The sequence below is a fragment of the Canis lupus genome, chromosome 7 (assembly GCF_048164855.1).
Source record: "Canis lupus baileyi chromosome 7, mCanLup2.hap1, whole genome shotgun sequence".
In the NCBI taxonomy this organism is placed as follows: Eukaryota; Metazoa; Chordata; class Mammalia; order Carnivora; family Canidae; genus Canis; species Canis lupus.
Window position 1 is genome coordinate 48,727,362 of NC_132844.1, and position 24,634 is coordinate 48,751,995.

The 24,634-nt window shown below is 38.5% G+C and overlaps 1 protein-coding gene and 1 long non-coding RNA gene across 33 annotated transcripts in view; one reads left to right on the top strand and one right to left on the bottom strand.

Moving 5' to 3' along the window:
• Positions 1 to 24,634, top strand: part of DST (dystonin) — a 480,723-nt gene that overhangs the window by 352,283 nt on the left and 103,806 nt on the right. For 26 of the 32 annotated variants that reach the window (XM_072832497.1, XM_072832507.1, XM_072832502.1 and 23 more), the window contains 10 exons: positions 824 to 1,057; positions 2,263 to 2,415; positions 4,341 to 4,574; positions 5,127 to 5,393; positions 8,557 to 9,105; positions 10,132 to 10,308; positions 18,101 to 18,224; positions 21,590 to 21,798; positions 22,422 to 22,739; positions 23,210 to 23,376. In XM_072832497.1, coding sequence (XP_072688598.1) covers positions 824 to 1,057; positions 2,263 to 2,415; positions 4,341 to 4,574; positions 5,127 to 5,393; positions 8,557 to 9,105; positions 10,132 to 10,308; positions 18,101 to 18,224; positions 21,590 to 21,798; positions 22,422 to 22,739; positions 23,210 to 23,376 — 2,432 coding nt within the window. The remainder of the gene's footprint in view (positions 1 to 823; positions 1,058 to 2,262; positions 2,416 to 4,340; positions 4,575 to 5,126; positions 5,394 to 8,556; positions 9,106 to 10,131; positions 10,309 to 18,100; positions 18,225 to 21,589; positions 21,799 to 22,421; positions 22,740 to 23,209; positions 23,377 to 24,634) is intronic. The other 6 variants (XM_072832521.1, XM_072832522.1, XM_072832523.1 and 3 more) reach the window with 1 other exon arrangement.
• LOC140636828 (uncharacterized) lies at positions 999 to 23,280 on the bottom strand. The gene is made up of 3 exons (XR_012034059.1): positions 23,141 to 23,280; positions 1,562 to 1,614; positions 999 to 1,127 (listed from the first exon to the last, which is right to left on the bottom strand). It is a non-coding gene; the product is annotated as an uncharacterized lncRNA (long non-coding RNA).

Below are 24,634 nucleotides of genomic sequence, written 5' to 3' on the forward strand. Positions count from 1 at the left end.
TATTAGTCACATAAATACATAACAGTTAAATTATTCCTAAAAATACATCAGAGTTCTTAATTTGAATAGCATGCCTCATGAAGGATGTTGAGGCTTCTGGCCCCGTGAGTCAGAAAATTCAAATTCTAGCTCATTGAATTGGGTTTTTATCTTCTGTTGAAGTTACATTTAATTTTTTATTTATTTTTATAAAATATTTTATTTATTTATTCATGAGAGAGAGAGAGAGAGAGGGAGAGGGAGAGAGGCAGAAGCAGGCTCCATGTGGGGAGCCTGACACAGGACTTGATCCCGGGACTCCAGGATCACGCAACTCCAGGATCACCCCCTGGGCCAAAGGCAAGCGCTAAACCACTGAGCCACCCAGGGATCCCCTGAAGTTACATTTTATATGTGACATGGCCGGCAAGATTAAAATACTCTTTAAGGAGGAGTGCCTGGGTGGCTCAGTTAGTTAAGCCTCCCAGTCTTGATTTCAGCTCAGGTCACGATCTCAGGATTGTGAAATCAAGCCCTGCATTGGGCTCTGCACTCAGTAGCAGTCTGCTTAAGGTTCTCTCTCTCTAAAAAATAAATAAAATAAATTTTAAAAAATTCTTAAAGGAATTGTTTTTCCATGTAATATTGTCATAGTATTTAAATAATTTCATCATTACCATCTGCTGTTGGGTGATGAAGAGATTTTTAACTAAAGGAATCATGAAAAAGGTCAATAAACCCTTGAGTCCCTGATACATGAAACAACATTTTTAAAATATTGTTGATGTAAACTTTATATTATGGCTTACCTCCCATTTTGTAACTTGTACTATTTTGTTCACAGAATGTGCTAAAAGACCTTGGACACACCAAAGTGCAGCTGGAGGCCACCGCCCTTGATGTGCAGTTCTTCATTTCTGAATGTGCACAAGACCTATCTCCCAACCAAAGCAAACAACTACTGAGGCTCCTAAACACAACTCAGAAGTGTTTTCTTGATGTACAGGAATCAGTAACTGCCCGGGTGGAATGCTTAGAGACTCAGTTACAGCTAGAACAGGATCTTGATGATCAGAAGGTTTGCCTTTCTTTGTGGAGTGGGAATTCTTTGGTTTTAGTTCTTCCATGTGAAACTTGTAATATGGGATCTGAAAGACAGTAGACGGAGTATAACGTAGAGATGCTGGAATATGTGACAGTATTGTTTTCCATAAGAATAGTATAGTTGGTTTATTTTGATTTTTATGACTCCCTGAAACCACCATTCTCAAATGGGAGTCTTGATTTTTTTCCTAAGGAGTAAAAAATCCAGATATACTCAAAACTTTCGATAACTTGGTAAACATATGGGTAGAGAAAGTTAAGTATATTTTTCCTCTGGGAGGTAGTATGGCACAGGAGTGCAGGACATGGGGTGTGGACTGCCTGTGGTTACTTCCTGGCTACACTCAGTCACATGTGATACATGGCACGTCACTCCACCATGGTTTTCTCAGTGCTAAATTGGAAATAGTAGCAGTGCTTACCCTGTAGTATTGTGAACAATGGTAAAAGGATGAATGTAAAATAGTACTTTACTTACCTGGAGTGTGTTAGGCTCCTAGGAAACATGATCAATGGCTACAGGATGCATAGCTAGTATATAAATAATGGGAAAATGAAAGATACGAGCATTAGTAGTGATTTAGTAGATTAATCTCTTAATTTAGTGAATTATATTAGGGTGTTACGTCTAATAACAATGAGCAAAGGGGTGGGAATGGAATTAGGCATAGTGACAAAGTAGAAATATTGCATGCAGCACTCCTTTTATTATTTCTGGAAGCACCTAGGCATTATCTCTAGCATGATAACCTATATACACATAGCAAATTTGTTAACAGACAAATCACAACTAACTTCTGTTTTGATATCCCTTTGCAGAATTAATTATGTGTGTCGCAGGTTTCAAGAGCTTAAGAAAATGGAATGTTTCTTCCTCTCAGTCAGAAGTTCCATCCTTTACACATATGCATGGCCAGTATTCTATTGAGCAGTTTCATCCAAACGTGATCTCCTTCTTCGTATATGGGACATGCTCTTTCTGTGTCACCTTGCTCAATATGTACCCCACTGCTATCATGTTTACAGCATACTCTGAAAGCTTGCAAGATATGTTCTAATTTTGCAGTTAGAACTTGTAAAATGTGAAAAAACTTGCAAAATGTGTTCTAATTAGGGGTAATCACAGTAGTGAGTTTATGGACCACACATTTAAGATGCTTTAATTTTGCCCTGCTTTAGATTGTGGCAGAGCGTCAGCAGGAATACAAAGAGAAACTCCAAGGGATATGTGATCTCCTCACCCAAACTGAAAATCGCCTGATTGGTCACCAAGAAGCCTTTGTGATTGGAGATGGCACAGTTGAATTGAAGAAGTATCAGTCCAAGCAGGAGGTAAAATTTGGTTTTGCATCAGCAGGTCTCTGTTGATATGAAGTTTTATTACTATTATTACCAAATTGTTTTAGCTTTTCTGAGCTACAGTATGCTTAGATGCCCCCGGTGTGAGCTTTATATACTAAGAGTTACATTTCCAATTTCAAGGCCAGTAATTTTCTTGACTGGTTTTGGTAAGACATTGAGGGAAGACCATATAAAGGAGGTTGCTAACAGGAATGCTTTGTGTGAGGAGTTAAAACTTGCATCCATTTATGGCTAGCTCACTCCCTTGCACATCAGGTGAAATAACCATTCGTTTGGGTTCTTTCTTTTTCTTAACCTCCTATTCCTGCCCTCTTTCTCTACAATTTGTCCCTTTTCATTGAATGAACCAACGATAATGATGGATAAAGATATCTTTATTTTGGTGTCTGGAGAAAGAACATTCTCATTGTAACTAGACGGCTCTTGGTTCACCTCTCAGATTCTCCACATTGTTAGCTATATAACTGAATCTCTTCGAGCCTCAGTTTCTTCATCAATCATAGTTCACTGATTGTAAGAGTTAAGGAAATACTGCGTGTAAATTAAGTGACTAGCACAATTAATGTGACATAGTAGTGGCTCAATAAGTAGTATCAGTTTCCACTCAAATAATTCTTAGGATAATTTGATGAGGCTTAAATTAAAAATATGGGAAAATAGGGATCCCTGAGTGGCGCAGCGGTTTGACGCCTGCCTTTGGCCCAGGGTGCAATCCTGGAGACCCGGGATCGAATCCCACGTCGGGCTCCCGGTGCATGGAGCCTGCTTCTCCCTCTGCCTGTGTCTCTGCCTCTCTCTCTGTGTGACTATCATAAGTAAATAAAAATTTAAAAAAAAGATTTAAAAAAATATGGGAAAATAATATGAAGGTTCAAACACAGTATAATATGGAGAATGAAAATGCAAAGTAAAGGAGGAGGAGAAGAGAAATTAAATAGAGAAATCTAGACAGAAGCTATAACTGCTGAGGAGAGATCTTAATTTTGAGCTTCCTAATGGCTGGGGCAAAGAAGCAAATATTGCATATTGAGAGCTCTGGGGTTTAGAAGAGGTTATTTTACTTCACTGGGAGAACTACTTTATTTTTATCCTGAGTAATAGTTATGTATTAAAAAATAGATGTTTAAAAAATGAATAAATAATAGTACCATGTCTTTAAAAGTTCTTACAGATAAGCTTACAGAACGAAAAATATATGGTGTGTGCATATTTGTATAGAATATATTATCAAATTCATTATTTCCTTTTTTAAGATTTTAAAATTTATTTTAGAGAGAGAGAGAGAGAGCGTGCATGAGTGGGAGGAGGGGCAGAGGGAGAGAGAAAGAAATCCTCTAGCAGACTCCTTGTGATGCGGGGCTTGATTCCAGGACCCTAAGATCATGACGGGAGGTAAAACCAGAGTCAGCCACTTAACCAACTGAACTACCCAGGCACTCCTTAAATTCAGGGTTTTACAAACCATATCCCTTTGTGAAACATGAAAACCTCACACCTTTCTTTAATGATGTTTGAGGTTTCACATTAAATATTGTGATTTAAGTAAATCAACTCAAACTGACTATGCTTTTTTATCCTGTACATGCTAGATTCTTCTCTGCTCACTCCCTCTTTTAAATTTTTTTTTTTTAATTTTATTTATTTATGATAGTCACATAGAGAGAGAGAGAGAGAGAGGCAGAGACACAGGCAGAGGGAGAAGCAGGCTCCATGCACCGGGAGCCTGATGTGGGATTCGATCCGGGGTCTCCAGGATCGCGCCCTGGGCCAAAGGCAGGCGCCAAACCGCTGCGCCACCCAGGGATCCCTCACTCCCTCTTTTAGAATTACAACTCTAGAGGAATTAAATAGGTAATAATTTAATGAGAAGTTTTTTTTTTCTTTTGTGTTATAAGGAATTACAGAAAGATATGCAAGGAAGTGCACAGGCTTTGGCAGAAATAGTGAAAAATACAGAGAACTTCTTAAAAGAGAATGGCGAAAAGCTGTCTCGAGAAGATAAAGCTTTGATCGAGCAGAAACTTAATGAAGCCAAGTTAAAGTGTGAACAGCTTAATCTAAAGGCAGAACAGTCAAAAAAGGAGCTGGATAAAGTTGTGACAACAGCAATCAAAGAAGAAACAGAAAAGGTCCTTATTCAAATACGTGGTATACCATTGCTTTGTTGATGATTAGCCTAACATCTCCTTGAATTTTTAAGTGCTATCAGGTGCCAATAAGTGATGCTTAGGACTAGAGACTAGATTTTTGTGTTTATAGTCATATAATTGACCAAATTTTATATATATATGTATATATTTTTACATAATTGACCAAATATCACAGAAAGCTTGAAGAATTGGCTTTGTTTAGCTTTTTAAAAATACTTTTAAAGAACTTATTTAAAAACTTAAAAAAAAATAATTTAAGGGGGATTGTCAGACTTTCTACTTGGGAAATGCATGAAGACTCATCAACTGTAGTTAAAATTTCAGAATGTATTTTTGAGGACAGTGGAAACATCCCAGTAACCTGCCTGTGGCTCTGAGGTTTAATTTAATTGTGTTCAGTCTTCTGCGTGTGTCAGTTTTTAGTATCCCCACTCTAATTTTAAATCATCTTAAATATTTCCTTTTGAAATATCTTGAAACCAGTGCCTCATCCAGCATTCACAGTACCTCCCATGAACTTTCTTTATCCAGGTCGCGGCTGCAAAGCAGCTGGAAGAGAGCAAAACCAAGATAGAAAACCTTTTGGACTGGCTGTCCAGCATAGACAAAGACTCTGACAGGGCAGGGATGAAACAGAGACAGGCTATTGAACAGAATGGGACCCATTTTCCAGAGGGCGACGGCATGTCGGCGATGGGAGAGGAGGACGATGTTAACGGTAACCTGTTGGAAACTGATGTGGATGGTCCAGTTGGACCCACTGAGGATAATCTGAACCAGCAGTACCAGAAAGTTAAGGTGTGTTGTTTTAAACAGAGCGATACTGTCAAACTTTGTCTCTCAGGTCTGTAAAGAGAGGGGCACGTGAGTTCTGTCTCAAAGCCTTAACGACCACCTAGCATAAAGTCCTATTTTCTAGGGTTGTCATTATGTCAGATAGAAGTTACTGTGAGAATTCTAAGCAAGTCAGAAACGAATCATTAGATATGGCATTCTTCTAAGCAAAGCAGATTTATAAGGAAGTAATAGAAATAATGATAGTTGATACTCAGAGCAGATTCAGTGGGCCAGGCACTCTTCTCACCTCCTCCCAACTGAACACACTGAGTTTCCCACCCCTGCTCCCTCTGACACTATACTCTTGTTTCAAAGGTGAGGAAACTGTAACATACAAAAGTGAAGTAGCTGGCCCAAGTGTATACATCTAGTACAGGAGCAGAGGCGACTTTTGAAAACCTTTTTCAAAGTGTCCCAAAATTGATCACTTTATTCCAGCATTTGGCATTTGTAGTCAGATGACCAGACTTGATGTGCTCTTGCAGTTTTGTGTGTTTTCCTCCATGTCTTTGTCTTTGGAATAGAATGCTCTCTGAGAGCATTTTTAGCTCTGAGGTTTTTAGCTTAAAGGAAATATAAATTAAACCAGAAGAGGAGTGGAACTATTTATTGTATTTGTAGTTTTCAGGGGACTATTCTTGAACATTACCATAAGTATCACTTAAAATGAAAAAATCTAATGAATTTCTTTAGGAATGTCTGATGAGTGTGTTACAAAGAAGTCAGGAAAGGTTAGTAACTTGACCCAAGGAGTGCAAATACCAGTGGGTAGATTTAACATAAAGATGCCTTACGGGAAAGTCCTTGTTTTTAGCCAATTTCATGATGTTTGCCTTCTGATCTTTTTGTTTCTAAGAATGTAGGACTCTGAAAGTGCTTTAGAGAGTTCTAATGTCCTGGCAGAGTGGAGAGATAGCCTAAGGTACTGGCCAGGGGTTCTGTTTCTAGCACTTCCTAGTTGTGCCACATGTCCTAGGCCACACAGTTTCTTTCTTCAGACTATATTTCCTCATTTATAAAAGGAAGAGGTTGGATCAGATGATTTATAAGGTGTTATATATGTCTGTCTAATCTACTCTGTGTAGAAGACCCACTGTAGAGAGTAGTCTGTGATTATAGTTCAAATCTCAAAGACACAGTCTGTGGAAAGAAAGTTCTTCAGACAAAAATATTTATCATGTGCCCATGCTGTGGCAAGCATTGTTATAGATAGAATACAAATATTAATGAGTATGTTCTCAGCTGACTAATGGGGATCAGGGAATAGTTGCCCTACGGCAGTGCTTCTCAGTCCTATTTACTTTATAGCATAGTTATTCTTATTAGCCTTTGTTGCCCACCTTGTTCTAGGTGCTTGGGATTCCCCAGTGAGTGAAATAAATTCCCTGTCATGGTGTTTACGTATGAGAATAGTGAGGATGAGAAGTCAGGATGATAGTTATTAATAAATAACTAAATTGTATGCAATATGAAGTATTAGAAGATGGCGATCTTTTGCTAAAAGAAATGAGTTGAGTAGAGGGGGTAGGTATGGGGTTGGGAGCCACTTACAGCATTAAATAGGATCATTTGAATAGGACTGAGAGGGTGAGATTTGTGCAAAGACTTAGAGGGGATGTGTGGGAGAGATACCTGAGGAAAGCTCTGTTACCAGACAAGAACGACTGAGGAAAATAGTCCCAAATGTGCCTAATGAGGTGTGGGTGGAGGTAGTGGTTTAACAGACTGGAGTTCCTGGAATGGAGGTGGGAGGTGGACCAAATGGTAAAAGAGCTCTAAGGTAATGTTATCAGGTCATTTGGCTCCCTGTAAACCATTGTGAGAAATGTGGAAAATTACCCAGGAAGATTCTTACCCTTTCTGCCGTATTTGTATGGATATTGGGGTGAATGGAAGGTGCTCTGGCTGGAAAGAAAGGGAGGGACTCCAGCTACCTGAGCACCACCCAGCTGTCCTGAAGACCAAAGAAGCACATCTGTGACCTTTTGGCACCTGCTAGAAGGTCTGCTCTCTGCCTTTAGAGTGGATTTGAATCCCTGGCATGTGCCAAACTTGCCAGGAAGTATTCTGCATATATGTGATCTCATGTACTCCTTTCAGCAAACCTATGATATATAGGGATAATTGTCTCCATTTTCCCCATGTAGGAGGCCAAGGCCCAGTGAAGCTGAATAGTTCCGGTATTCTCTTTGATTATGTATGTTCCTCTTTCATTGGGCTTCTCTGAATGTATGTTATTCTTGCTTCATAATCATCCTGGTGTTATAGCCTTAAAATCAACAGATTCTCTTTTTCCTATTTAAATGTCTTCTCAGTGTCATTTCTTAATCAGAATATTGTATTTCTTTGCTCGATAATTAGCTAAAGACATCAGCAGTCCCTTCAGGGTAGTTGTGAAGAAGCAGGGAGTAAAATGAGATCAATACTGTAGATACTCATTTTAGGATTGGAAGAGAAATTCATCATTTTTTTTCAAACTTCTCAAAATCAGTACTTTTCCTCTGTGACTATCTTTTTCTAAAGAAGATTAGAAAATCTCTATAAAAATAAAATTAGAGTGATCAAAACTTGCTCTCCTGAAATGCACCAATGTGAGGGAAATCCCTTGTGCCTTGATAAGCTTAATGAGAAGCAAGTCATCACCTGTGGTTCATTTAACTGTGTTGGTGTTCAGGTGACAGGGGCCTCCTGACAGCCTTGTGTGTAACAGCTAGTGTTCCTGAGTTTGACTGTAAGTCTAGATATTTCCCTAAACTGAGTGTACTTTGATGTCACATAAAATGGTCTGGAGAGGTCACTCCTAGGGCCTCTTGGGCCTCTCATGTGATGATGCCTATGAATGTTAAAAGGTTAGGAGCCTCCTGTGACCAGCACTAAATTTTCAGTTTCATTTTTACATAGATGTAAAAATGGCCAGTTATCCCTTCTGACCTTTCAACTGAGTTTATCCAATCCTCACTGGGTGAGGTGAGGACCACTCGTGTACACTGAATATTTAATAATTATATTCTGCTATTTTTATTTATATCTATTTTTGTAATTTTGAATAAAGATCAATAAAATGTGAAAAAAAATGTAAGCTGGCCACTGCTCCGACCTGACGGCTGACCTGTTTTCCATGCAGGCCCAACATGAGAAGATCGTCTCTCAGCACCAAGCAGTCCTCATGGCCACTCAGTCTGCACAAACCTTGCTTGACAAACAGGGCCACTACTTGTCTCCCGAGGAGAAGGAGAAACTGCAAAAGAACATGAAGGAGCTGAAAGAGCACTACGAAACCGCTCTGGCCACAGCGGAGAAGAAGATGAAGCTAACACATTCTCTGCAGGAGGAATTAGAGAAGTTTGATGCTGATTACAGCGAGTTCCAGCACTGGCTGCAGCAGTCGGAGCAAGAGCTGGAAAACCTGGAAGCAGGCGCAGACGACCTCAGCGGTCTGATGACCAAACTGAAGCGGCAGAAGAGTTTCTCAGAAGACGTCATTTCTCACAAAGGGGACTTGAGGTACATCACAATTTCCGGCAACAGAGTGTTAGAAGCAGCTAAGTCTTGTAGCAGGAGGAGCGGCGGCAGCAAGGCGGCCCAGGATCATATCGATACTTCTGCAACCTACAGAGAAGTCCAGGGCAAACTGGATCATGCCAGTGATCGGTTCAGGTCTCTCTACTCTAAGGTAATTTTATTTTTAAAGGGAGTCAGCCTGTGACTGTAGTTTTCACTCTGTCTTCTTAACTTTTGTTTTGGAATGAGAAGGGAGCAATCTAAGAACTGAAGCAGAGGACATAAGGTGGTTTCATCCTCATTCCCTCTTTCTTATTCATCTGCTTTACTTCTGCAAATGTGTTGAAAGGTTAGGAGCCTCAAGTTATCAATTCAATTTTTGGGGGAGTGATTGCCCAGCAGCCTTAAGTCTAAAATGCCAGTATCTGATCTGACCACCAGGCGGCGGTTATGTTTTGGTTCTAGACGGAAAGCAGGGCTAGCTCATTTGCAGCCTCTCAGGCTTGGGACCAAACTTTCACATCAGATTAATTTTCCCTTCACCAATATTACACTTGTTTGTTTTGCAGATAGAGTTGATCAGTGCATTATTGTAATACTGGCTAACAGACTGTTTCAGCTTCCCTTTTGCGGAAGTGCAAAAGAGTTGTGTTTAAAAAAATGCAGGACTAAGAAAACATTTCCCTCTTTACAGTATAAGCTGAACAGACTAACCAAGTCACACAAATGGTTTGAAGAGCATCATTGATTATTGGCCTTTGCTTCATTCTGATCTAGATTATTTTCCCTTCTTGTTCAACTTCAGTCTTACGTGACATATAAGTGATTTATTAAGCGCTTTGAAAACCTTTCCATCAAATACATAGCTATACACATGGAGTATAACTCAGTGGGAGTGTGTCCTGGTTGATTAGCCTCCTCTGGTGATTGATATCTGAATTCTTCCTTGTAAACATATTTCGAACTGGTATAAATCTAGGACTATCTCTTCATTTTTATGGTTACTTTTTGAAGATGCTTCTCCACATGAAGGAAAATATCTTAGTCCTAAAGTTTTCACTAACTTTGGTTGAACTCTGGTGTTTTTCAAGTTACATAACTCATAGGTCCTAAGATTTTTAACACGTATATGGTGGGATTTTAGCCTCCCACCCTTATTCTCTTCTGATTTTTTATTTTTATTTTATTTTTTTTTTAGTGCAATGTCCTTGGGAATAATCTTAAAGACTTGGTAGATAAATATCAACACTATGAAGATGCTTCATGTGCCCTTCTTTCTGGGCTTCAGGCTTGTGAGGTGACAGCAAGCAAACACTTATCTGAACCCATCGCTGTGGACCCTAAAAATCTACAAAGGCAATTAGAAGAGACCAAGGTAAGAGAAAGAAACAGATAAGGGAAGACAGAGAGAGAAAAGTGAGAGATCCAACCTTTCAGTAGTCTTACTAAAAGCTATCCACTTCCCTCTGCTTTGGTGATCATTTCACCTTGTAAAGGGGAACAAAGGATGGGAATGGACTTCTCTTTCTGGAGGGAGTTGGGACTCTGATTCATGGTCTATTCATTTCTCTTTCTAATGAGATTGTTATTTCCATTGCTGTTTAACTGGTCTGGCATTGTAATTATGGCTTGCATCCCACCGCTCCCTCCTCCCTTAAAGAAAAACTAATATTGCCCTGGCCACTTATTTATCTTTATACTTATTTATTTTTGTTCATTGTCTTTCTCCTCCATTAGAAGTAAATTCCATGAACGCAGGTGTTTTTCTCTATTTTGTTCGGTACTATCTCTGCAGCACCTACGAGAGTATGTGGCCCAAAGTAGGTACTCAATAAGTGTTCAAGAATGAACAGATGGAAAGAAAGAAGGGATGTCACTCTCCTATTTTGGGTCTTAGGACTAGGACTGATGTTCCTAATGAGTGTTCCCATGATGACTCTTAGAGACTTATTGCCTAGCGCAGTTCTCAGAAAGTTTACCTGCTCCTTAAGAAGCGCAGGCTTGATGTCAGACTTGAATAACTGCAAAAGTCTCAGTACACCCACGATGGCAGAGCCATCTTAAATTTAAAGCATATTTTAAAATCTTAATGTAAGGGAAGATAATTTTTGAAGTCCTTTACTCCTATTCCATATGACCAATAATTTTGGGTTTGAAAGTTTCATCTCATAGATCAGTTCTGTCTCTCCTTTGAGCAGGTAGGTAGCAGTCATTACTGCTATAGCTAGAAAGTCCACACAGTATTGCCAGTTAAACAACTGCCTTCCAGAATTCAGTTGCATCTGCTAGTTACTGATGTGCGTTATCAGTCCTGGGCCTTTTTTGTTTGTGTTTACTCTTTCCCACAAGCACAAGAACAAATCTGTCTTAATTAAGTTTTCAGGTCCCACTTGATTACATGTCCAAGGACAATATATGGTAGGGGCAGAGGACAGGAGGCCGCAACATGAAGGCCATTATTTTGGTAAAGATTGCCAAAAGCTTAAAATAATTATTAAGATTGCCAACATAACATTTGGTTAAGAAGTTAGGTATTTTTAGTCTAGGAGAGTGTATAAAAACACATTTTAAGTGAGGTCTCTATCAGAAAACTGATTACATCCTATATGAAAGTAATTTTTATGTAACTAGAGCTAAAAGAAAAAGAAGAACCCAAAAGAATGCTGTGGTTTTTAAGTTAAATGGATACCTTGATTAGTTTTAAAACAAAGGAAAACTGCAGAAGAAGACTCTTCTAGTCGTAAGGGAACCAAAGAAATGTTATAGGAGAGCTGTGTCTCAAAGGAGCATAAATTCTAATTAAGCCACAGCATAATTTTAAAAATTAAATGTGCAATTAAAGTTGCTCTTGGCATATGTTCTTATTTTCCTCACAGATGATCTCAGCATGTGGCAAGGATATGTTTTTAGGAGGATTAGGTAGTTTCCATTCCTTTCATTTTTATTAACATTTAAAAATTATTTTTCTTTAACAGCAATATAAACACATAAGACTACCACAGAAAAATCACTTTTCTCTACATTTCCATTACTAGCATATTCTTTTGGATAATAAATGTAACTTGGGGGGTACCTAAGTCAGTTCATTTGAAACATTTCTGTCCAGTAGCACATTGTTGTTAGCATTATTATTCAAAGGACTGGTAGCTGTGTTGTCAACACTCTGTTAACCACTGAACTTTAAAGGCACTCCTCAAGCTCTGCTTCCAGGAAAATCAGTGGACAAAAGAAATTTTAGTACTATGTGAGGCACTGAAATACAGGACTTGAGGACCAGTTTAGACGCCTGGGTTTGGCACTAGGCATGGAGCTAGATCATGTTGACTGACAGTGTCGACCTTCTGGGCTTTCACTAAGCTCAGGAATATTGTTAAGTCAGGAGTCTTCCATGGTGCCTTTTATAAATTTCACACTTTTCTGGTCTAGGCAAGGAGACCAAGGTCATAATCATTCAGTATTCCCTGTTATAAATGCCTTGTTATGTTTTGATTTCATAAAAACCCATTAAAAGCTATATACGGTATCCCTTTGAGTATTTTATTTTGTAGTTTTATTCTAAAGTATTATAAAAGCACTGTTCTAGTTAAATTATAACCTGATACATACTAGGAACTAAAAGCTATTGACTTTCTTTAACCTAATTATGGAGAAAAAAAGTATGGGCTGTTTTGAAAAAAAGAGATGAAGAAAAAATGCTTCTTTTGTAATCCATTTCTAAGTTTTAGGATGCTAGGTAGGGCCATCTTCGGTATGGGATATTTTTGTAGAACCATGCTAACTTTTACGTATATTTATTAGGTAGACGTTTCTGTGCTAGCCCCATTCTTAGGTTTTGTGAAGACACAAAGATGTTAAAACCATGCCTCTCCCCTTGGAGAACTCACATTTTAAAAAAATTTTTTGGAGGTATTCATAACCTTATTCCATCTCTTAAATAAGTATGCAATACAAGCAAACTGTTTCTGTGGCTTGGACTTCTGTCTGGTTCTACGTAAAGTTTCTATCTTGAGGAATTTTTTGTACTTTCTGTAAGTAAACCTGTGAAAGAATTTCCTAGACAGATCTTCTCTGATACAGATGCTTTGGCCTCTTGGGACAATTTTAGGGTCTGGTATACAGATCACAAATCCATTGTTGGCCATAGGTTGGTGGGCCTTTTGACATATATGTGCTGTCCTTATGTCATTTAAATTACTTGAATATGAAAATTAGTTGAAGAAATTTTTTCCATTGGCTGTAAGCATTTGTTTTAGTCTGAAATGAAAGCTGAAACAGAAGATGATCTTTTTGGAACTTCTACCTGATATTTTAATTTATTTACTTTTCATTCATATACTACTTCTAGAAACTTTTCTTGGGGCCTACTATGTGCCAAGCACTCTGCTGGGTGGTGATAAAAGAAAGCTAAATAGAATGAAATCTTTGTTCTCAAAGAGGTTAGTTTTAAGAGACAAATCCAGTAATATTCACAGGGTATTGATGGGAGCCCCTGCAAGGAGTACTTACAAAGTAGGGGTGAGGAGAAAGTTTTCCCAGCCGACTGTTAAAGGGTGAACAAGAGGGACTCCTGGGTGGCTCAGTGGTTCAGTGTCTGTCTTGAGCTCAGGTCATGATCCCGGGGTCCTGGGATCCAGTCCCACATTGGGCTCCCCGCAGAGAATCTGCTCCTCCCTCTGCCTATGTCTCTGCCTCTCTGTGTGTCTTTCATGAATAAATAAAATCTTTAAAAAAATAAAGGATGAACAAAAGCCAGGCTCAAGATGATGGGGAATAGGCTATGTGAGAAGGTTAGTATATGGAGATATGAGCAAATAGCTAAGAAACAGCTGTGTTTTTGGACATTTCTGGAACTAGGTAGAAGATAAGATAGAAGATGCAACTAGGAATAGATGTCATCAGACCTTTATGCTCAAGTCTGTTGTTTTTATAAAGGCAATAGGAAGCTACTGAAAGACTTTAAAGAGGGGAGCAATCATATAGTCAGGTTTAGATAGAACACATTTGGGGACTATATTAGGGGAGGCGGGGAGCTCAGGGTGCTTTTTTCAGTTGAGTGCAGTAATCCAGTATACAGGGCAGAAGTCTGCTTTTAAGAACACAACAAGCGAGTAAAATTGTCAGGGCCCGATGGTGGATTTGCATGGGGAAAGGAGGGTTGAGGAATGGTTTAGAAGGAACCTCAGAGTTACTACTTGGGTCATGAGATACAACAACAGGAGGAGTGCAGGTGTAAGGAATGACATAATGAGTTCAGATTCAGTGTTTTGAATTTGAGGTGATGGTTTATACCCAGATGGAAATGATCAAGAGGCAGTTGGAAACCTGGGCCCATGGCCAGGGATGAGTTCATCTATAGTTGGACATATGGGAATTTGAATTTGAAATCCAAATGTGAGACTGGAAGAGGAGCTCAAGTAGCTTCAGGGAAGTAAAAGCCAAGCATGGGGCCTGTGTGGACAGTCAGCCCATTTGGACAAAGATATGTCAGAGGTGTTAGAGATGCAGGGCCAGACTTCTGGAAGACTTGTCTGTGGTTCTTGGGTCTACCTCTTCTCGATTCATTTTAACTGTTTAGCTGCATGTACTTAGAGAAATGGGGGCTTCTGTTCGGCAAATTTAGGATTACAGGATCCTTTCTGAAGCAAATTATGTTGTTAACCTTTACCATTTTCTCTCTTCCTATAACCTTTGGGGAGAGAATTATTCCGGGCGCATTTCCATCTCCCTAATTACATCTGTTCTTTTTTTTTTTCTCATTAAACTTTTGTTTTAATGGGTCTCAAAATTCTGTGACAGATTTTTGGTCAAGTTGTTTCCGTTAAAAAGTACTGATTTTAAAAACTAATAACTTAAAACTGCCACACACGCACAAAAAAACCCAAATGGTCCACAAAACATTCTCCTTTCTTTCTGAAGGTTTTATGATGCATTGTTATCATTAACCAGTCTTTTACTATTAAACTTAAATGGCCAATTGACACAAACAATTCTGGGACCGTTCTTCCACCACTGACTAAGACTGGGGTGGCAGGTATTGCGGATAATACTCATTTAGCCTTCTGAGCTTTTTGGGCAGACTTGGTGACTTTGCCAGCTCCAGCTGTCTTCTTGTCCACTGCTTTGATGATGCCCATAGCAACCTTCTGTCTCATGTCACGAACAGCAAAACGGCCCAGAGGAGGATAGTCAGAGAAGCTCTCAACACACATGGGTTTGCCAGGAACCATATCAACAATGGCAGCATCCCCAGATTTCAAGAACTTGGGACCATCCTCCAGCTTTTTTCCAGAACAACAATCTATCTTTTCCTTCAGCTCAGCAAACTTGCAAGCAATGTGAGCTGTGTGACAATCCAGCACAGAGGCATATCCAGCACTGATTTGGCCTGGATGGTTCAGGATAATCACCTGAGCCGTGAAGCCAGCTGCTTCCATTGGTGGGTCATTTTTGCTGTCACCAGCCACATTGCCACGATGAACATCTTTGAGATACGTTCTTGACATTGAAGCCCACATTGTCCCCAGGAAGAGCCTCACTCAAAGCTTCATGGTGCATTTCAACAGACTTTACTTCAGTTGTAACATTGACTGGAGCAAAGGTGACCCCCATGCCAGGCTTAAGAACACCAGTCTCCCCTCGGCCCACTGGGACAGTACCAATACCACCAATTTTGTAGACTTCCTAGAGAGGCAGACACAAGGGCTTATCAGTTGGACGAGTTGGTGGCAGAATGCAATCCAGGGCTTCAAGCAGTGTGGTCCCGCTGGCATTCCCAACTTTACAGGTGACTTTCCATCCCTTGAACCAAGGCATGTTAGCACTTGGCTCCAGCATGTTGTCACCATTCCAGCCAGAAATTGACACAAATGCTACTGTGTTCGGGGTTGTAGCCAATTTTCTTAATGTAGGCGCTGACTTCCTAACGATTTCCTCGTATCTCGTCTGGCTGTAGGGTGGTTCAGTGGAATCCATTTTGTTAACACCAACAATTAGTTGTTTTACACCCAGTGTGTAAGCCAGAAGGGCACGCTCACGGGTCTGCCCATTCTTGGAGACCCTGCTTCAAATTCACCAACCCCAGCAGCAACACTCAGGACAGCACAGTCAGCCTGAGATGTGCCTGTAATCATGTTTTTGATAACATCTCTGTGTCCTGGGGCATCAGTGATGGTCATATAATACGTGCTGGTCTTGAATTTCCACAGGGAGATCAGTGGTGATACCACGTTCACGTTCAGCTTTCTGTTTATTCAAGACCCAAGCATACTTGAAGGAGCCTTTTTCCATCTCAGCAGCCTCCTTCTCAAATTTTTCGATAGTTCTTTTGTCGATCCCACCACATTTGTAGGTCAGATGGCCAGTCGTGGTAGACTTGCCCGAATCTACGTGTCCAATGATGACGATGTTGATGTGAGTCTTTTCCTTTCCCATTTTGGTTTAGGTTTAGCGGTGGTTTTCACGACACCTTTGTTCTGGCGGCAAACCCATTGTGGAAAAAAAAAAAAAGCTACATCTGTTCTTCTTTCCCTTCTCATCACTTAAGTATAAGTACTCTTTGTGATTTCTCATGGCCTCCTCCTCTGGTGTTTCTGTGCTTGCTTCCTTAGAGGTCTCACCATGGGTCTTAGCTACCAGAGCTTTATGTCTAGTCCCAGCCTGTGTTCAGAGTCACCTCCATTTCCAACTTTACTGTTTTGTTTTTTTTTCTATAGGACAGTCCTAAGTGTTCTTTCAGGTCATAAATTCCCAAACAGACTCTCCTTTGCTCCTAAACTTGCTTTCACTTTTGCTTACGAATTCCATTAATTACCTAGGCTCAAAAACATTGGATACTTCTTTTGCCTCTTCGTTTCCCTTGTTCCTGCCCTTTAAAGCAGTGATATCCCACAAAACATTCTGTAACAATGGAAGTGCTCTATAATTTTTCCAGTATGGCAACCACTAGTCACCCTTGGCAACTTAGGAATTGAAATATGGCTAGTACAACTTAGGAATTGAATTTTTCATTTTATTTGATTTCAATTAATTTTTAATTATAAAAGCTCCATGTAGTTAGTGGCTACCATATCTCATGGCACAACTTTAGTTGACTTATCAAGAGACCCTCCCCAACTCTGTAACCAATTTGGCCTTCCCAGCCCAGAAGGGCCTCTCTCCTTTGTTACTGCTGATATTGCCCCTAACTGGTATCTCTGCTTATTTCTTAGCCAAGTCATTTATCCCATACAGTGCTACAAGTTTAGCCTTCTCTCTCTTTTTTTTTTTTTAAAGCCTTTTCTTAGGACAGCTTTTGAGTATGTCAACCTATACTCAGAATCCTTGAACAACTCTTCAAGATAGAATGTAAACTCTTTTGCTGGACAGTCCTCTTGCTGTTGATTAACCCATACACATTCTCCAACTGATTGGGACCCTCCCTTCTCCTGTAATGCTTTTGTCTGCATCTTTGTTCACTCTGCAGGGAAGTGTTCTCCTTCCCCACTTCTACCTGCCTTTGTCCACACATTCTTCAGGACCCAGCCCAGGACCACCATCATTTCCCTGTCCAGTTAGCCCTCCTCTCAGCTTCCAGTAGCACATATCAGTTCCTGATGTAGATCATAAGATCCCTGTGGGTGAGCTTTGTGTCTGTTTGGTTTTGTATTACTACAGACACAGCAAGTTGTTTTTTTTTTTTTAATTTGTTAGATGTTAAGTAACTTTTGTTGAATAAACAGAAATAAATATGACTTTGTATTGAAATGGAAACCCTTAATCATTTCCTTACTTGTAGTCACAAATAGTCCCAAAGGGTTTTTTTGGTGTTAGGTTGATTTTGGTTTTTGTTTTCTGGTGGTTAGTTGAGGGTATTGTAATCATCATCAGAGACCTTGAAGTAGGGATGAAGGGAGATCTCAGGCTAGTAGAGGGTTGCAAGATCAAGAATCAGGTCAAGTATCATGAATATATGCTTGACAGTTGATTTCAAGACCAAATTTGTATTATCCTGACTGGCAGATGCCTTTGCTAACACTACTTTATGACTGGTCTTATTGTAAGGATTCTAGTATAAATTTATAGTTATGAAAAGATTATTATGTCCAATATTATCATTCGGTAAATAGTTTTTTAAATATTGGAAATGTGTCATTTTGTCCTGAGTTTAATTGAAGCATTCAATCCTTCAGGCTCTGCAAGGACAGATATCAAATCAGCAGGTTGCTGTAGAGAAACTGAAAAAAACGGCTGAAGTGCTTTTAGATGCCAGGGGATCTCTACTTCCAGCGAAGAATGATATTCAGAAAACACTGGGTAAGTGTTTATTTCCTTGTTTGCTTTCTCAAGGTTTACCCTGTTCTGACTGAAATTATTCTAGCTCGGAGAACAAGTTCACTGGTATATATTATGTTGCTTATGTCCTTTCACTGTGAAAGGGTGCTGCTTCCCAACCTGGGAGGAGGCACTTATATTGGGAGCAGGGGTTGTGTACTTTGGAAAGAGTATATTTAAAGTTTACTTTTATCTTTAGAAAATGTAACAAAAACTCTTTATGTAATGTTTACCACGGAAAGTAGAACTTAAGATTCTTTTGGCTGATGACAAGGGCAGAGCTAGACTCTAAACCTATGGCCAACAGAGATTCACTGAGGGGTCTTTGTCGAAAGCAGGAGTATGGTGTTAAGAGATGTGCTTTAAAAACAGTGTTTCCATCTCTCCATTTTCTAGATGCCTTTGAGTGGTCTCACAGGGCTCTGATTACCCCAATTTTCTCTGGTGATACTAGAAACTTGTATCCAATTACAGTGGTGCTTCTGTGCCCTCTTGCATTAGAGTCATCTCTTGAGAAAAGAGCTTTATTGCATGTTATTCTTTGTATCCACTCATTGTATTTAGTTTATTTTAAATGCACAGTGGGGTATCAATAAAGGTTTGCTGTCTTACTGTATTTTTTGCCCCTTGACTTTACTGCTTTTCATAGTATTTAACGTATGGTTTGAGGTTATTATATATTTCTATGTGTGAAATAAAAAACGTAATGTTTTGTAAGATGATTAGACCTATGTTTCACGCCAAAGAAAGTGTGAGTTAAAAACTGAGCAGAAATTTTAGATGAAGAGAAGGATGAAACTTTGCTTTTCTAAAATCACTTTTCCAAAAGGAAAACTTTTTTTCATTCTTAGATGTCTAAACTTTTTTGGTCATGTACCCCTGTCAAATAATTTTCAGCATATACCTTCATGTGTGCATGTATATTTTTAAGTTGTATATACATTTTACTATTTTATCATATTATGTATATTATAAAATAAAAAAACATAAAATTTTGAAGTGTGAGATAAAAATAAGAGTAGAAGTTCTAATATTTTGTTCCTATATCCCAATGTACCATCTTGACATCCCACATTGGCAACCACTGCTATTAGTACTGAAACATAGAGATTTGGAGGAGAAAAAAAGACTGTATTATGTGTGTTTCTGTTATTTGTGGAGGCAATTGACATTTTTCCTATTGTTAAGTGTACAAAGTTTTGTTTTTATTAGCTTAAAAATTCATGTGTTATACATTATTTTAAGACTTTAAAACTTCTATCTGGCATAAGTTTCCAGGAATATATGAAAATATATTTAAGATGTAGAAGAATTTCTCTAAGATCTGACCTCTAAGAAAACAAACCACTTAAAATAAAAATAACAGTCTTAGAGTAGATTTCATTCTGTATCTTTTTCTTCTAAAATAATATTTACTTAGCAAAAGCAAGAATTCACTTCAATGACAATATTTTATCACTAAGAAATACAAAACTAGTAACACTCAAAATGTGTTAATTTTATTACAGTAGCTGTCTTTGCTTGAGAAATCACTTATTAAGGCTAAACACATTGCTCATGTTATCCTGCACAGAGTCACCTGTTTGAGAAGTAGCCACCAGCTAATCAATCGCTACCTGCAATTGAGAGTGTCTTTTCCTGTGACTTTCCAAGAAGGGCTTATATTTGACCTTGGTGCTTGTTTTGTCTGCTGATAGCATCTTGGTGCATACTCAATGCATTCCCCTGCCTGTCTGCACACCTCCCCCTCCCTCCCCCCCACAGTCTGTACTCTCAGGGCTTCATTCTGTTCTGTGACAGGAACATGACTGTCTCATAAAATTATCTAAACCTCTTCATGTAGTGAAAATTTGTCAAACTGTTTTCTCATGATACATTAGAACAATCAGAGAGAAATATTGCTTATATAATTGTGTTCCAAAAAAATATATAGAGATTGTGTTCCAGGGGCCAAATTAGCACGTGAGCTGCTTCTCAAACGGGCAACTCTGCATCAGCAGGGTAACATGAGCAATCTGTTTAGCATGTAAAATGTTTCACTTGAAGAGAGGGGATTTGCGGTCAGAGTTTTCTGCTAACTGAACATACAGTAGATCCAACTAACCATTCAGAAATAATTAAAATACTTTTCAAATTATTGGACAGTAAGTGATAAATTGGTGATTATTCCAGAGAGAGAGAAAGAGAGAGATTAATCCATTAAAAATCATTGTTCTTTGAACTTCTTGTAGGTCTGCAGTACAGAATGTAGGATGTAAATACAGAACTGTAGAGTTGACTGAAAACTAGGCTAGAACAATCTGGGGTTTGTGTTTTTTTTTTAGCATCTTAAATCTTCAGAATTTAAAGAAAGATTAATCTCTTCTGAGATAGATTATTCTGTTAACCTTATTTATTTTCCCTTTGGTCTGCTATTAAACTTTTCAAATAAAATCTATTTTTATTTTAGAAGTATAATCTCAACCTTCCTAATTTTAAGTGAACTTTCATTATCTATTTTCACATTATATTTATGTTTTCTCATGAAGTGTGCATCTGTCAGTTTCTGTGCATTTGAGTGGTTTGCTTAGAATGTGAAGGATGATGAAGGCTTAAGTATATGTGTGTGTGAGAGAGAGGGAGGAGGGGAGAGAGAAGGCATGTTGCATATAAGGGAGAGATAATTTTTATATGTAAAAGTTAATTCTTGATAAATCTTTTTATGCTTGTGTGTTATCCTTGAGAATAGTTGTGTATGACTGTCACCTTTTTCTTTTTTTCCATGGAGTTATCAAGTTGGCTATTTTGAAATGTCAGTAAATCCAGCATTTACTCTAAGGATTGGCTGTTTAGACCAATTACATTTCTCTAGGGTAATTCAGATGTTTATGCATCCAAAAATCTATTTTCAAAGGCAGATGGCATGTATATCAACTATTTTTTTTTAATATTTCAATTTTGGGGTGCTTGGGTGGCCTAGTTGGTAAAGCATCTGCCTTCGGCTCAGGTCATGATCCTAGGGTCCTGGAATCAAGCCCCATGTCGAGCTCCTGCTCAATAGGGAGCCTGCTTCTCCCTCACACTCTGAATGCTGCTACCCCTGCTTGTGTAGGCATGTGCTCTCTCTGTGTAAAAATAAATAAAATCTTCAACAAAAATTTCAATATTTTATATTCCACTGTGATCTTTTTCTTCTTTTGTTAAGGTTTAAGATGGTGCTCTGATTATGCATTTTGAATTTATCAGTTAAACTTACTTCTTTTTCCATTTTTGGTGTGGAAATTTTATGACTCGCCTTCGTTAATTTTTGAAAAGGAATAGGGCAAAGAGAGCTTGGTGGTTAACATTTCCTGATCTTTTTGGACTAGATGACATTGTTGGGAGATATGACGATCTGTCCAAGTCTGTTAATGAACGAAATGAAAAACTTCAGATAACCTTGACCCGCTCGCTGAGTGTGCAGGATGGCCTGGATGAAATGCTGGACTGGATGGGAAGTGTGGAAAGTTCTCTGAAAGAGCAAGGTCAAGTGCCCTTAAACTCTGCTGCTCTTCAGGATGTGATCAGTAAAAACATTGTAAGTGACATTTAAAAGGGAAAAAAAAAAAAAGACACTTTTAGTTGGGGGCAAAAACGTTAAAAAATTCCAAGAATGGGTAAATTTACGATAAGCTTGATAAAGAGAGGTTTCTTGAGTGTAACTGTTGAAAGTAGTGCTTGCACCAAGACATGTGTGTAAAACAGTTTTTCCCTGAAGAAGTGTAGATAGAGCTTTGTATACTTTTTCATGAATGTAATTCATTATAGAGGGCTTACACATACAGAAGTCCTATCTTGTTTATCATAGCTTCAGCCAGCTGCACATGAGGTTAATCAGATCAATCTTGTCGTTGTCTAGCCTTTTAAAAATTAGGACCATGGATAATCCCTAGGCTCCATTAGATCCCAGGGGTTCCTGAGTAGCAGCCGCCTCCTGCCTTGCTCTGGCAACTTGCCAGCTGTTCTTCACTGTGTCTTGAAGAGATTTGAGATGGTATTCCTCAAGGGACAAATCAGACTTGTCAGTCAGCCCCAGCAGTTAACTTCCCTTAGTCACAGGTTGTTCAAGATTATGTTGTTATGGATGGTCATTTTTTAACACTCTGTGACATTCTTTGTAAACATCATTATAAAACATACGCAATTTTTGGTTCATTTCAGATGTTGGAACAGGATATTACAGGTCGTCAGAGCAGTATAAATGCCATGAATGAAAAAGTGAAGAAATTTATGGAAACAACAGATCCATCCACTGCATCCTCACTGCAAGCCAAGATGAAGGACTTGTCTGTTCGGTTTTCAGAAGCAAGTCGTAAACACAAAGAAAAACTTGCCAAAATGGAGGAGCTCAAAACCAAAGTAGAACTCTTTGAGAACCTCTCAGAAAAGCTCCAAACATTTTTAGAAACAAAAACTCAGGCTCTCACTGAGACAGATGTGCCAGGAAAAGATGTTACTGAATTGTCTCAATATATGCAGGTATGTATTCCTTAATATTCACGAGGTTGGTCAAGTATATGAACACTTCAGACCAGCTTTGACATGTATTAGAGTTACAATTAGCAATCATTATTTTAATTGCTGATGGATTAGTAAAGATCTATGCTTATCTCCTTCAGAAATCCCAAATACATCTTCTTAAAGCTTTAGCTCACTGATTAGGAATGAAACCATTTCTCCCTTGTGCACTTTCCACATATTAAAGATAAGTATCATCTGCTACACCCACAAAGAGTTAGACTATAAAGAATGCATTTTTAAATTAATTTACTGTGTTCTCTTTCAGACAGCCTAACTGCATGTTTATTTAGAGTACCTGCCATAGGCAGGATCATTCTTCTGTGAAATTCTAAGTAAAGCCATTCTGGTCCCATACATACCTCTTGATAGAATGCCATCTGAAGATCTAACAACCTCTTAGATTGATTAAATATCTAAATGCTTTGTAGGAATCAACTTCTGAATTCTTAGAACACAAGAAAGATCTTGAAGTTTTACACAGCCTTCTGAAGGAGATATCCAGCCATGGCTTGCCAGGTGATAAGGCTCTGGTTTTTGAAAAAACAAATAATTTGTCAAAGAAGTTCAAGGAAATGGAGACTACCATCAAAGAAAAGTAAGCACCACTTAAGAATTTAGTGGATTTTAGTCTACTTGATAATTAAAGAATGAATTATTTGTATTTGCTTATGTAGATACCTGAGACAAAACTCAGGAATAAGCATGGGGCTACTTTTTGTAAATGCTTTTATATTGATACATTTTTTTCTATTAAAATTAAGTGCATTTTTGATAGAATATTTAGGAAAGGAATTTTATACTTCTTACCAAAAGTAGAAATCATTATGTAGAAAAATAGTGGTAGTAGTGTATATAATCTAAAATAATCTAAATCATTATGGTCTCTGAAGCCTTTGGCAAAGACCACATTTTTATTTGCAAAAGCAGAAATAACCTTGAAAGATAACTCATGGTTCATTGCTTTTGGGGCTCAATTCAAAAACAATGCATAATTTCAGTATAGTTTTTCATGACCCTTTTTTTTTTTTGTAAAATAGTTTACTTTTTAAAGAGTTGTGGATAAGAAATGACTCCGTGAAAAAACAAGAGAATGCACCTGAGTTGAGCTAAAAAGCTGTATAGAGATAAACCTTGTGATTAGACTTTTATATTTCTGATATCATGTTAGTTTAGAATATACATCTAGTTTTACTAAAGACTCTACAAAAATAGAAAATAATTATCTTTTACCTGTTCTTCATTTCTTCAGAATTCTCTACCTAAAACTTTTGAGTGCTAGATATACTACTTCCAGAGCTACATTTTCCATTTTATCACGTAATATTTAACTCACATTGCATGGAAATGATATACCTGATTTTCCTAGGTAAACCCTAGGTTGTTTTTATTTTCAGAAGGGTTCAGTTTTAAAACCATATAGTCACCAGTAATTAGTCCAGCTGCAGTGAACTCTTCTGTGCCAGTATTCCACACGTGCACATGCCATCCACATGCCATCCACATAACAAATGGAACTGTCCTCATAATTCATGTGCTGGGCATGTGCCCTCACTCCATGGTGCTTAGTTTACAGCAAGATCCATCTAGTTCACTGTGGAGCTTTCTGAGTATCTGTGGGGGAGGCAGTCATCATTAATATTCTTTAGTTATTGGGACCCCAGTCATGTTTGGAGAGTTAAATCTGTATCCTCTGAAGTACCTGGTTTATCCATCCACTAAAGTGACTGTAGTGCTGTGTAGTAACCACTAGGTGGCGGGATGTTTTTCTCAAATCAGTGATTTGTAAATGTTTCCCTGCTGGTTCTATGCCTGCTGGCATTAAGCACCATATAAAGTGGACAGATCAAAGCTTG